Genomic DNA, 14,469 nt, shown 5'->3' on the forward strand with positions numbered 1-14,469 from the left:
ACAAATAAAAGCAAACATGAATTGTCAGAACAGCTATAAATTTTATCACAGAAAAAACTTCTAATTTTATCTTCTAAAATACTCTGTCCAATACAGTAGCTACTGCAGACTCATATGTGCTGTAAAATACAGAGGAGTTTTCAGAGATTTAGCACAAAAAAGTAATGTAACATATCTCATTTGTAATTTTTTATATTGACAAATTGATTTTACATTGTAAAATTCAAATTTTATTCAATTCTACAAGTTGAAAATAGTTTTGCTATATTGGGTTATATAAAACAGATTATTAAAATTGATTTCATCTGCTTCATTTTTACTTTATTAATGTGAATACAGAAAATCACATACTGTTATATATACATATTTCTACTGGACAGCACTGTTCTAGAAGACTGGCAGTATTACTGATAACATGGTAATTACTTAGTAAGCTATAGAGACAACTAATCATAAATGAAACTATTATATATCAAGAGGTAAAATCAGATACTTCTTACATGTAGTCATTACATGGTATATATTCCAATAATGCGTACTAAGTATTCCTTACCTGCACTGGCATTAAATTCTACCAACTCCTAGCACACTAACAACTAAGCTGATTCATTGTGCTTGTTACAAACAAAGAGGGCAAATACTGTCAATGTCATGGTTACAGAGTTCTCAAAACATGTCAGACATTGGGAGATCTTCATTATACCTCTTCGGAGCATGTGTTCCCCTTGCAGCAGCTGCACTATGGCTGTCTGTGTGGCAGGCACAATAATGATGCTTCCATCCTCACGGCCACAAACGAGTCGTCCATGTGCTGGTATGTACACACTTGCGGTTACTTTAAGAGGTTCATTACTACTGGGAATCACACTCAGCTGATCTATAATTCCAGCAGGACAAGGATTCAGCTTATCAAATGCCTCTTGCAAACTAACAGAAGTTGTCATTTTCAGTTCTGTAGAGGTTTTGTTTTGTATTAAAAAAAAAAATTGTCCATGTTAGAAAAAAATTAAACATTAAAATAAATGTACTTACGGTTGATTCAGTAATACATATCAAAGAACTGTCACAAACTATAATTCTAAGAAGAATACAATGACATATGTACATTATGAATTTATTATGCAGTGGTTAGTATTTACGTTGCTAAATTAAAAGAATTAAGAAATTGCCGCACATGATTTATTACTATCTTCTTTACCTTCCTGTTTATCAGGTGTGTCTGATATGTTCCAAATATTCAATCTTCCTGAAGAATCACCTTGAATTAATAGTTTGTGGAGGTGTTCCTTGAATCCATAGAAGAACCGAGTAACAGGAGGACAAATTAGCAACTGCCAAAAGAAAAAAAAAATTGTTCAAATATTTTTAGTTGTCCTTTATTTTTCATTTTTTAGATAATCTCTACACCCAACATGGGGCTTGAACTCATGATCCTGAGATCAAGAATCGCATGCTCTACCAACTGAGCCAGCCAGGTGCCCCTTAGCTACCTTTTTAATCAAAATATTTTACACATTAACGTTTTTCAGATAAGGATGTTAAGTACTCTGCCTCAGAACAGAGTAAAAAAAAAAGTGCTTATAGCATGAGTCTTCAACAATACTTTAATGTAATTTTATAGCATTAATTACATGTCAACTAATATTCAAGTCCAATAAAATACAAATATGCAAAGAAATGAAAACATTTATAGTCTTTCTCTAGAATTAGTATTTATATTCTTTTTCTCTACTTTAGAAAAACCGATTACTCACCACAACAATGCAATTTATTTAACTGTCTCCTATTAAATAATTAATACAAAGATATACCACTCTTTACCAAAAATAAAAGTCTCCACTTTAAAGGTCTAAAGGGGAGAACTAGCTAATCCTAGCTTTCTGCCCATTCCTGATCAGTCACTAGGAGTAGCAGCAAAATTAAACGACCAAGATTGTACAAGTAGAAGACTCCATTTTTTTTAAGCAGTATATTTTCAACTAATAGCATGACATTTTACTTGGTCACATTTACATAATCAATTTGAACATAGCCTGATATGTTAACTATAAACCACTAGGAACAAAAACCATTCATTAGGCTCTTGTGTATACTTTCTTTTAAACAAATTATTTCTCCGCTTTTATGCCTTCAGTGACATCACTTATTTGAAAATACTAAATAGGGGTGGGCTCATAAAATTATAAAGTTTAGATTATCAATTCACAAATGCCTGAATATTAAAGCATAGAATCTTATCCTGAAAAGCAGAAAAAAATATATTTTAGTTTTGACAAATATAGTTAACAATCTAATTACTGTATTTGGTGTTGTTTCCAAAAAATCACTAGCCTATAGAAACTGTATATATTAAGCATAATCAATTATGTGATTTAACTTAAAGTTGGGAAATTATTGTTGTAACTGATAAATGAATGTTGTCATTCATGTTGTAAATGACATGTTGTAACCGATAAACAGTTTTCTAAAGTAGAGAAAAATGAATGTTGTAACTGATAAACGATATCCCTAACATGGAGAAGTCACTACAGCAGCTATAATAACCAATATTCCATATTCCACAGTGTGAGAATCCCACACCATATAATACATGTATCTTAACTTAAAACATATTGGGGAGCTGGTATTTTAAAAAACATAGTATGTACTTTGTTTTGCTTTGTTTTATCTATGTTTTTTATATAAGTCATTATCCCTTAGTTTACCTGGAAGTGACTGTTTGGTTGGAGGAGGAGGTGTTCAAGTTAGGAGAATAAAGGATAGGTTATAGAGCATCTTAACTGTACAGAGATGTATAAATTGTGTAAATTCAAAATAGTAAAAAAAGAAATTCCCTTCCCCTCACCATCCCTTCACATAAAGATGGCAGAAAAAGTTCAAAATGAAAAAGGTGTGCAAACCCAGAATATAAGTAAAGGAAACTTTACTTCCAAAACCAAAGCTTTGTCCTTAATGCTCAAAAAATATAGAGATGAAAATCTAGTACTAAGTGCCATTGCATTTCAATTCTAAATTGATATTAAGTAGGTCTTTAGAAGTCAGGGGCATCTGGATGGCTCAGTCGATTAAGTGTCTGCCTTCGGCTCTGGTCGTGATCCTGGAGTCCTGGGATCGAGCCCCATGTCAGGCTCCCTGCTCAGCGGGGAGTGTGCTTCTCCCTCTCCCTCTGCTCCCCTGCTCCTGCTCTCTCACTCACTATCTCAAATAAATAAATAAAATCTTAAAAAAAAAAAAAAGAAATCATAATAAACTTTGGTTTTTATAGAGAAAAAATTTCTTTTATTCTTTATTTCTAATGCCCGATAATTTAAAACACTATATGATTTTGGGGATATATTGCAATGCCTTATCCAAGTAATGAACTATTACTAATTGGCAGTATTCCATGATTATCTTTGCCCTCCTAAAATTATACCTGTCACTATGTTTACAATTGCATTATAGCGTAAATTTATGCCATCAATATTTTACCAAAAAGTCATTTCCACTATGTAACCATTATAAGATCATCTGTATTCTAGGAGAAATGTGAACACTAAAGCATATTATATGATTAAGATATGCAAATTTTAGAACTGTGCTTATAACTGACCGTGTCAAAATGTTTTATGACATTTAACACTGCCCTGAATCTTTCAAATTCTTAGCTACCAAAAGACACCGATAAATGCAGTTGTGAAAAATTTTCAATGTCACTATCAATTATAAATGATACCTGAAGAATTTTACCTCTTTATCTGTTCGATCCAAGAGGCTATGTTGTACAGGAGGAATTAAATTTTCAACTGCTTTCCCCACATCACTGCGGAATGAATCACTAGCTGGAAGGCAACTGAAAATGAGAAAAATACAACATTCAATTAAAATACTGGCATTAAATATTTTATCATACCATATGAGGAGGATTTTTGGACAATGGACAAAATATGGATTTTCAAATTACAGTTAATTTAATGTAGGCATTAATTAATGTCATTAAAATACCCTACTTCAAATAAGGACCCACCTAAAATCTAACTTAAGAAGTTCTGTAGTTTTTTACCTAAAATCATTTATACTTTAAACATTTTCATACATTCAAGTTATACCCTGAATTCAGACTCTTTTGCTTTGATTAAAGTCCTAACTTAATATTGATTGAATACCTGGCAGGTAGTTTGTAAATATAACTTTGCCCATTTTCAGTCCAAATGATTACTTTATCTGCTGATACAAAGTCACCTCCAGTCCACGTCTGTCCATTTTCACTAGGACCTGAACACAGCAAGGAATAGTCTCCAGCATCAAATACCTACAAGGAACAAGAAATTCGCAATCTAATCCATGTTGGTGTCATTTAAGTAAGATACAGTGACATTTAAACTAAAAACAAGGGGCACCTGGGTGGCTCAGTCAGTTACGCGTCTGCCTTTGGCTCAGGTCATGATCCCAGGGTCCTGGGATCGAACCCCGCATCAGGCTCCCTGCTCAGCGGGAAGCCTGCTTCTCCCTCTCCCCGCTGCTCGTGCTCTCTCTCGCGCTCTCTCTCTCTCTCAAATAAATAAAATCTTTAAAAAAAAAACAGACTAAAAACAAAACAAAACTTCTGGAAATATATTTACCAAGCTCGGGCCTTTAAAATTCACTACCTCAAGTTAAAGACATTGTGTCAGAGAGCCCCAGGGCTCAGTCACCTTCACCAGGGAAAACACAACTAGGTCCCCAGCTGTGCGCCTCTCAGCGGTCAGGCATATGACAAGTGGAGCAGGCGTGCTGCCTTACATAGGGACAGGGAATCCTTAGCCTTTTTTATCTAAAGGGAGGAATGTTCCATCAAAGAATTCCAAGTCGTAGGGAACCAGCCTCTAGAATGCATGGTTATGACTCCTGTTTTATTTCTATGTTCAGTAAAAATATTTCTAATAAACTCAGACATCAGAATATCTCTTTATTAATAAGGGAATGACCTTACTTTATTTCATTCAGGTACTGAAGTACCATAAACAGAAAGTTAAAAGACTCAGTTTTATTATTTAATAATTCTCACGTATAAAAGTCAAGTCCCCCACAGCCCCCGCAGAAGTCAAGTCCCTAAAATTTCATCAGCAACACAGGCTATCTGGAGCTTTGTACCTGTAAGGCACATCAAAGTTTACAAAGTCCCTTCACATCATTGTCTCATATGAGCCTTAGAAGGACTGCAGGATTAATTGCTATCCCATTTTACAGACGGCAAACTGACATAAATAAGCGTTACATCACCAGCTCAAGGTCACATGTCCAGTAAGTGCTAAAGCTAGGACTAAAAACCCTGATCTCATAATTCCTAGAAGAATTTTTCTACCACTTTTAATAATTGGTAAAAGTATATTCTACAGTGCTAAAAAATTCAATTGGCTCAGAATTTTTATTTTAGTTTTCTTTAAATAAAAAGCAATTAAACTGCTTATACAGAGCCTTTTCAAAATTAAAACAAATCCTAGCCAAATTTACCATGATTTGCTATATTTATCGTTTATTACATTAACACTGCAAGAATAGCCAAGACAAGTTTAAGAAAGAATGGAGACCACCCTCCAGGCTTATTATCTATGAAAACAAATTATAAAGCTTACAGAAAATAAAACAATACAGTACTGATGCATAAACAGAAAAATCAACAAGTCCAGAAACAGATTCCAGTAATTACAGGAATAGAATATATTATAAAGGCACAACAATACAAAAGTGAATTATTCAACAAATGGCATCAGGAACTGGGGGTCCATCTGGAATAAAGATAAAATTGGATCTACATCTTGCAATTTATATAAAATAAATTCCAGATTAAATATTCAAAGGTATATAAAGTAAAATTATACAAATATTAGGAATCTCAGCTTGTGATGAGCCCTTTAGAACATCTAACAAACTGTTAGAACCCATAAAAGATGATAATCTAACCACTTAAAATAGGAAACTTCTTTTTGGCAATAAGTATTTGGAAAAGTCATTCTATTCAGTTAGTACTACTATCTTAGTGTTGTTTTACTATGCATTTCTCTGGGGCGCCTGGGTGGCTCAGTCGTTAAGCGTCTGCCTTCAGCTCAGGTCATGGTCCCAGGGTCCTGGGATCGAGCCCCACATCGGGCTTCCTGCTCAGGGGGAAGCCTGCTTCTCCGTCCCCCACTTCCCCTGCTTGTGTTCCCTCTCTCGCTGTGTCTCTCTCTGTCAAATAAATAATCTTAAATAAATAAATAAATAAATAAAATACTATGCATTTCTCTGATGATTAATGAAGCTGAGCACCTTTCTATATACATTTATTAGCCACCAGCTTTCTTTTATGGAACATTTTTGTCCCTTTTCCTATTGGATTGTCTTTTTGTTCTGTTCTCACATGTTTTTAAAATGCTTATTATGAACACACAAGAAACTGGTATTAGATGCTGCCCCTGGGGAGAGGAAGGAAAAGTAGCAGGGGAAAAGGATGCATACTTTTCACTGCGTCCTCTTGCTCCCTGATTTTACTACTATTTACATGTGCTTTAAATCTGAAGACAAAGGAAGGATCCCATGTAGCTCACTATAACAGCAGCTGCTGGCTTCTCCTCCCTAATCTTATTCCAGAATAGCAGCAGCGGCAAGGATAAGGTTAAGGTGCTGCCTGCTGCCCCAGTCGGGCCTGACCCTGCAAAGCCCATGCCCTCTGAGGCAGTATCCCATGGTAGTGAGGAGGGCAGGTGCTGCAGTCAGGCTGCCAGAGCTGTAGCCCAGCACCGCCACCAGCACCTGTATAACCGGAGTCGAGTTTTCTGTGTTCCCTATGCCTCCAGTGCCTCATCTGCAAAATGAGGAAAGCAGTAGTTCCTGCTATAGCCGGCAGCCTCTACGACTGCCCCAACCTGGTATTCATACCCTTCTGTAATCCTCTCCCGAGTGTGGGATTCTGTGACGTTTCTAGACAACGGACTGTGAGAGAAGTGATGAGACTGCAGTCCCAAGATTAGGTGGCTCATGGCTACAACTTCTCTTGCTTGCTTACTACTCTGAAGGAAGACAGTTCCCAGGCCGTGCGAGGCCCAGATGGCAAGGAACTAATGTGTCCAGCCAACAGTCAGCTGGATGTAAAGCCTGCCAACCACCAAGTGAGTAAGCTTGCAAGCAGACCCGCCCTAGGTGACTCCTACCAGGAGACTGTGGCCCTGGCTCACACCTTGACTGTAGTCTGTGGAGACCCTGAGCCAGAGGCACCCAGCTAAGCTGTGCTCGCATTCCCGACCCACAGCTGGGATTGTGATACATGAACCAGAGGGGGACTAATACACGTTCATGGTTTTAAACTGCTAAATTTTGGAGTCATCTGTTATGCAGGATTAGGTAACTGATACACCTCCCCTGAGAGAGTTGTGAGGATTAAAAGAAATAATACATGGAAAGCTTTGAAAAATATGCTAGGCACAAGTGGTCAAAACATGCTGGTTCTTTTTCTGTTACAGAAATACTGAAGTCTGGCAATGTCGAAGTAATATTATCCTTCGGTCATTAGCTCTCAAGTGATGTAAGGAAGACCTTCCCAAATCCAAGAAGTCAGAACAGAATGGCAATTGGGAATAACAACAAGCTACAAAGACAGGTCAACCTGCAGAAAATTCAGCACCACTGCTTATGTTGTACTGAGGAAATAATGACTGAAACGGTAGCAAAAGGTAGACATTAAGATCAGTGGGATAATAATCATTAACTGAATCATTCTATAGCCCAGAACAAAAAAGGTTAATGATATATAACTAAATCCCAACACCTACAAATTTGGTATCAAAATTACATAAGAATTCCAAAGGATTAAAATATTCTTGCATCAAGCTCTTCCTTATAATTATCTTTGAAGTCTGATAAACCAACACCTTGAACACCTTCTTACTTAGTAGCTATCTTACCCTCCAATACTTGGAGCATACAACCAAAAGTGACCTTTGTGTGAATGCACAAAAAGAAATGCTTTGGCAATTCTGACAATAAATCGGTTTGGATTCCTCCTCAAATATTGGCTCAGTATCCTGAAAAGAGAAAGATATGTAAAACGTTAGGAATGGTTTCATTGTCGATTAAAATTATCATACAGTGATTAAAATAAAGAAAATGGAAGAAAGACATCACTTGATATATTCATCATTTTAGCCTCTCATGTGAGAACTAAGGTAATAAAAAGCAGCAAAAATATACTACAAACACATTCGGGCACAATGTCTTTGCTACAAAGCTACTCAAGATTGAAATGCTGAAAAGAATCAGAGTGTCAACATTGTGGCAATAACATGATAAAAGTTTGAGTCAATCCTAAATTCTGTATCTATATGTCCTTCTACGTTAAAAAAAAAAAAAAAATCTATTCCTCCAGGTCCTCCCCCAAATTCAGTGTGTAGAAATTGACTAGCTGAAGAGATTAACATCATACTTAGAATATTGATCTGGAGAAATCCAGATTCTTTATTGAGAGAATTACAAGGAATTCAAGCCCAAAGAACAGAGAACTAAAATTGGCTTTATATACTTTTTGTATTGGTTTGCTTTATTTTTTCCCCTCAAGTAAACTATTTTTTAACTTTAATAGAGGCAACTGAGGAAAATCCCAGCTCTTCTGTGTTTCTCTACTTTATATCCTATTTCATATCCTCGACAGAGCAGATGTCTGCCATCAAAAGTGAAAAACATAATACACTTACAGAGACAGCATACTAGGGGATGTTCTAATACTATGTCAATAAGGCTCTCGAAAAAGAATAGCTTTCTCCTGGCCCTTTAGGAAAAAAAGGGAGGGAGCCTATCATCGCTAAAACTGAAGACACTGTAAGAACAGAACATTTGTCTCACCTGCATGCCACTTATTTCAGAGGTAACAATCCACACCTTCAAGATGCCCGTCACTGAGAGTGCGACCACAGTATCCTCTAAGTCGAGAGGGACCAAAAAGCCAAGGTTACAAACATAATACACTTTCTTTCTAAATAATAACATGGTTTGCGTTAATGAAACTAATAATTCTTCTCAATTGGCATAAAAGCGTAATTCTATATTTCATGAAATAACAGAAGCCAGATTTTGAAACAAAATAGACCACAAATTTGAAATTCAAGGAAAAGTTGTTTGCAGCTACTTGAATTTTTTAAATTTCTAATCAACCGATTTTTAATAATTTCAAATGTTCCTGATCACTATGATTACTTCATGATTTAACAAAGAATTTTTATTCTTCCAAAATTCATAACTTTTACTTATTTATCATGGGTGAGCACACTCACTTTATTTCTTGAAGACACTCATTTCCCCAATGTCCCACCTACTTTGTCTGCCTTTTAGACATTTTATGGTACATTACATCCTCTATAGACAGTGATCAAGAGAAGACATGATCTAAAAAGGAAATGCATAGGCTGCAGGTAAGGAAGTAGTCACAGTGCCATGGTAACATACAAGAAACTCTGAGAACAGAGACACTGGGAGCAGTCTCATGCGGGCTCCAGAGTGAGGGAGATATACGTGAAAATCTCATTATCTTCACTAACTAACCAATGAACTGTGGATAACTTAACCTGTCTTAAATTCAACTTGCTTATCTGTAAGCAAATACAAATGAGTAACAATGGTACCTAGCTTAATGGGTTGCTATGAGAATCAAGACACACCACAGGGGGCGTCTGGGTGGCTCAGTAGTTGGGCAACTGCCTTTGGCTCAGGTCACGGTCCCAGAGTCCCGGGATCGAGTCCCACATTGGGCTCCCTGCTCGGCAGGGAGTCTGCTTCTCCCTCTGACCCTCTCCCCTCTCATGCTCTCTCTCACTCTCTCTCTCAAATAAATAAATAAAATCTTAAGAAAAAGACAAACAAAACACAGGTATAGCATTCAGCATGTCAATCAAGATGGGTTATTACTATTATTAAAAAGAACAGTTTGCTGTCCTTAAATAAAAACCTTGCTGTATTACATAGTTCTCCAGACAGTGTAAGGCCCTGGAATGCAGCGATTACAAGTCATGAGCCTGTATGGAGACACTAACAACTGCTCACATATCTGTCAATTTATAGTAAAAGTGGAACATACCAATATAGCTAAAATTCTCAAATATCCAAAGACTAAAATATGGTAAATGCAGATTAAAAATTACATATGCTTGCAAGATTATAAACTGATAACATTTAGAATTGCATGCACAAAACAGAAGTTTTCATCAGTGACATTCTATCCTATTGTGATCAGAGTACATGTGTATCTCATACGGAAATACTGTAAAAATTCAAAATGTACAAACTGCTTATCACAAATACAGTCCTTTTTTAAAGAAAACATTGACTGTAACTAAGATTACAGGTGAACATGCTAATAATGAGTTCCCCATTGCCTGGAAAATGAAGTGGAATCTCTTTTTCACTGCTATGCTCTTGAATAAAGCAGTAATTCTCTAATAGGCATTAAAAGGCCTCTACTTAAGAAGGTCCCAGATTAAAGAAGTCTGTTCAACTGTATTTCACTGAACATCTCCCAAATATATTTGACCACAGAACCCTCCTTTTTCACTAATACCTATTAACAAACTTCAGAACCAATACTCTGCAGACGAGCCCTTGGGAAGTGCTGCAAACCCATCCACTCTGTTTCCACAACCACTGCTGGACCTCAGACCTGCACCACGCTCGGCTGGGGTATTAAAATCATCTCCCATCTAAACCATTCTCAACAATGCCACCAAAGTGATGCTTAAAACCAAGTCCCAGGGTGCCTGGGTGGCTCAGTTGGTTGAGCGTCTGCCTTCGGCTCAGGTCATAATCCCAGGGTCCTGGGATGGAGCCCCTGCATTGGGCTCCCTGCTCAGCGGGGAGCCTGCTTCTCCCTCTCCCTCGGCCCTTCTCCCTCCTCCACCCCCCCCCCCCGGCCATGGTCGCTCTCTCTCAAATAAATAAATAAAATCTTTAAAAGAATAAAATAAAACTTAAGACCCTTCAAGGATTCTTACCAGAGACCGTCCAACATCTATAGCAAGGGCCAGAAAGCCACAGCTCATGGATCAAATCCAGCCCACTGGCAGTTTTTTGTAAATAACGTTTTATTAGAACACAGACAGGCTCATTCATTTCCATACTATGTGCTTTTGTGCAACATTGGCAGAACGGAGTAGTTGAAACACAGATCCCGTGGACTGCAAAACCTAGAATATTTAGCATGTGGTCCCTTATAGTACAAGTCTACCAACCCCTGATCTACAGGACGAAACCCAAATTCCCTACCTAGCACACAAGGCCCTTCTTGATCTGCCCCCCATCAACTCTGCCAACCACAGATGCCCCCATTACTTCCCTCAAACTTCTTACCTATGTTTAATGCTTATGAAATATGTCATATATGATACAGAACTCTACAGTAAACTATCCATCATGTCAGGGTGCCGAAGTCCCTAAAGGGCACCACACACTGACCTTGTGTTCGGTGGGATCGGATAATACTCATGGAGCTAATCCAGTCTGGAGAGATCTTTGATACTAAGGAGTATAACACCTCAAGGCTGGTGGCATCCACAACGAGGATTTCAGGATAGTGGCCATGGCATAAAAGCCTTCCTTCTCTCTGATTTCCAACAGAAAACTGGTAGAACTAAAAGGAAAAAGAGTTTTAAATGTTCTTTTACTTCTGAGACTTGATTCGCAAGCACTCATCAAGCTTATTATGGCACTCAATTTCTCCAGTAATATTTCCAGACAGGTACTATATGGCACCTATTATAGGTGTCTATGTATATATATACATGTCCATCAAGTTACATTAATATTTCAAAATATCTAACAAAAATTATTCTTTTCCTAACATCCTCCCTTTTGAATTATTTTGGAGCAGAAGTCACAGTAATTCTTCATTTTTAATCCTCCTATAGCATCTAAAACAGGATTGTTGAATGAATTCATAAAACACCTCAATAAAATCAGCTTCACAAATCAAAGCAAAAGGAATCTCTTCACAAAGCAAAAATATGAATTTTAGATGAATGGGAATAGGTGGGTATAGGCTTATAATTACTAGTTATGACCAAATAAAATTTAGAAGATGACTGTTGTTCAAACATGTTATAATCAGCAATAAATTCTGATTAACCTAAGTGTGTTATTTCAGACTAAAGTATGAGACAACCATGTAAATCATCCTCATAATGCATATTTATACTTTGTGGAAGAAAAAGAGAGGAAGAGCCAACACCATCATGATCTACATGTTACTCATCCCAAGAATAACTCAAAAGGAAAAGATGGGTTTCCATCAACCAAAGAGCAGAGAAAGAATAACTATCAAAAAAGACTAACAACTTCTCAAATGACCTGTCTCCCGCTAGCTTTAAAAAAAAAAGTGATTCTCCAAGTGGAATGAATCTCCTAGAGGATTACTAGAAAGTGAAGACATCTAACAACCAGACTACTAGTTCTCAAAGGATTGGACCTTACACGAATCACGTGACAGCAAGCTAGACTGAGCACAAAGGGCAATGCTGTAACCACTCCACAACTGGGGAAATAACTGAAGGAACCTTGGTCCAGTCTGCTCCCACACTCATCAGTCCTGTTCTCAGGCTCAACATTGCGTGTGAAGGAATACAATCTTCTCTCAACTATGGGGTACCCTGATAAGAAGAATTACAACTTCTTAAACATAAATACTGATCACAGAGCACATTAACTAAGGGCATTGACAAAAATTGACCCACTTTACAGATATCCTGTTTATTAGGAATTAGACTCCAAGAGGGGGGTCTAATAAAACACAGACAACCACAGAGGGCATTTATAGATCTTAGAAGGTTGATCCAAAAAACAGGACACACAACTTGGAGGTTCCAGGGACTGCCAGGCACTCTCATATGATAACGTGACCGTAGGCAACCCTGACCCATCTAAGGGGAAGAGGGTCGAGGAGGAGAAGATGTGTGCAGAGAAGCAAACTCTGTCAGCACCCACCCGACACCAGCCCAGAGAGACACGTGCACTGCAGTTAGTAAGAACTCTCTCCTGGGGGCAGGGATATTTTATTAGCCTTGCCTGATAAATGCCTCCCACCTTTTGCTTTAAAGTTATACTCCCAAATAATCTTCTGACCACTAAATTTAGCTCCCTAGACATTTTCATACTAGCAAAAAAGTATCCTGAATGGAGAAACAATTTTTCCAAATATTAAAAAGGGATCTCCCATGTGATAATTTAATAAGCTGGCATCTCCTTGTGATTTCAGTAAGTGCCAGTGTGACCAAGGTTTACCATTTCTGCTTATACAAACAACTCGCTCTTGGACCTGAGAGAGTGAAGATCACACAGGAAACAACTGTCCCACACTAGTGAACCTGTCAAAGAGCATCTTCTACTTAGAGACAGCTACCAAGTTAAATGCAGGACCTATTACAGGATCTGAGAAAGAACAGGCACTAAAAATATATTGAATAAACAAAGAGAATTTTTCCTAACATGTAAACCAAAAGTTCTTAAATCATGGAACTATAAAACAGTCAAAATGTTTATATCCAATGAGTTCAAGACATTAAATCATCTATAAAATCACTAATTATATTATCATTTATTATCCATTTTCTCTCTATAAACCTTGATGATTCATCATATGATAAAAAATAAGTAACATATGTCCCTTAAATAAAAAGCAGACACTCTAACAACACTGAAGAAGCAATTTTTAAAAGGCCTTTGCGAGGGTAAGAAACAGTAAAAAAAAAAAAAAAAAGAGACTTTATTACACAAACCACCACCTCACCCTGAAACATTTTCCATTGCTTTTCTAATTTGTGTTGGCACAAGTTTTCTTTCCCAATAAATGACTGTATTTGTTTGAGGGAGACAGTATGATATAACCGAAAGAATAGAAAGATGAACCTGATTTGGGATCCTGGCGCCAGGAATAACTCACTGTGAGACTGGGACAAGTCATTTAATCACTCTGGGTCTCAGCTTCCTTCTGTGTAAAATAGTATACTCCTATCTCATTTGTAATGATGGGAGGAGGACTAAATGAAACACCATAACAGTATGTGCTCAGTAAAAGTTAGTTCTCTTCTCTTGCCTCGCCTGCCCCACTGAGAACATAAATCATATTTTCAATGGGCTTGGGATTTTCCCAATATTCAACAGAGTAAATGATGCATAAATTGAAGGACAAAAAACTTGACAATTACGAAAGAGTAAGAAGGAATACCAGGAATAGACGTCAGAAACTATAAATTCGTATGTAAATTCTTGTCTAAGGCAGAAATATGAAATAGTCATTTCTTCAACAGTTAGAAAGTCAAAAAAATGTACCCAAGGACCAACTGCACAAGTAATAAACAGGATATGATCTGTAAAGTGGGTCAATTTTTGTCAAGCATGAATGGAATCATAAAGGCTCTAGCATGAGAGAATTCATTATTTAGGATCTAGAGGAATGACCCAACTTGTAAAGGGGCTCTCACTTGGGTAATGAGGATGGCC

At 37.2% G+C, this 14,469-nt stretch overlaps 1 protein-coding gene across 2 annotated transcripts in view; it reads right to left on the reverse strand.

Moving 5' to 3' along the window:
* The window catches only part of WDR7 (WD repeat domain 7), a 359,672-nt gene that overhangs the window by 302,243 nt on the left and 42,960 nt on the right, over positions 1-14,469 (reverse strand). For both annotated transcript variants that reach the window (XM_045886644.3, XM_045886643.3), the window contains exons 8-14: positions 11,431-11,605; positions 8,833-8,909; positions 7,899-8,018; positions 4,146-4,291; positions 3,730-3,832; positions 1,199-1,331; positions 704-952 (exon numbers count right to left, since the gene is read on the reverse strand). In XM_045886644.3, coding sequence (XP_045742600.1) covers positions 704-952; positions 1,199-1,331; positions 3,730-3,832; positions 4,146-4,291; positions 7,899-8,018; positions 8,833-8,909; positions 11,431-11,605 — 1,003 coding nt within the window. The remainder of the gene's footprint in view (positions 1-703; positions 953-1,198; positions 1,332-3,729; positions 3,833-4,145; positions 4,292-7,898; positions 8,019-8,832; positions 8,910-11,430; positions 11,606-14,469) is intronic.

Source organism: Mirounga angustirostris, unplaced genomic scaffold (genome assembly GCF_029215605.1).
Source record: "Mirounga angustirostris isolate CCGP_5_RB_7025 unplaced genomic scaffold, mMirAng1.0.hap1 SCAF_14, whole genome shotgun sequence".
Lineage (NCBI taxonomy): Eukaryota > Metazoa > Chordata > Mammalia > Carnivora > Phocidae > Mirounga > Mirounga angustirostris.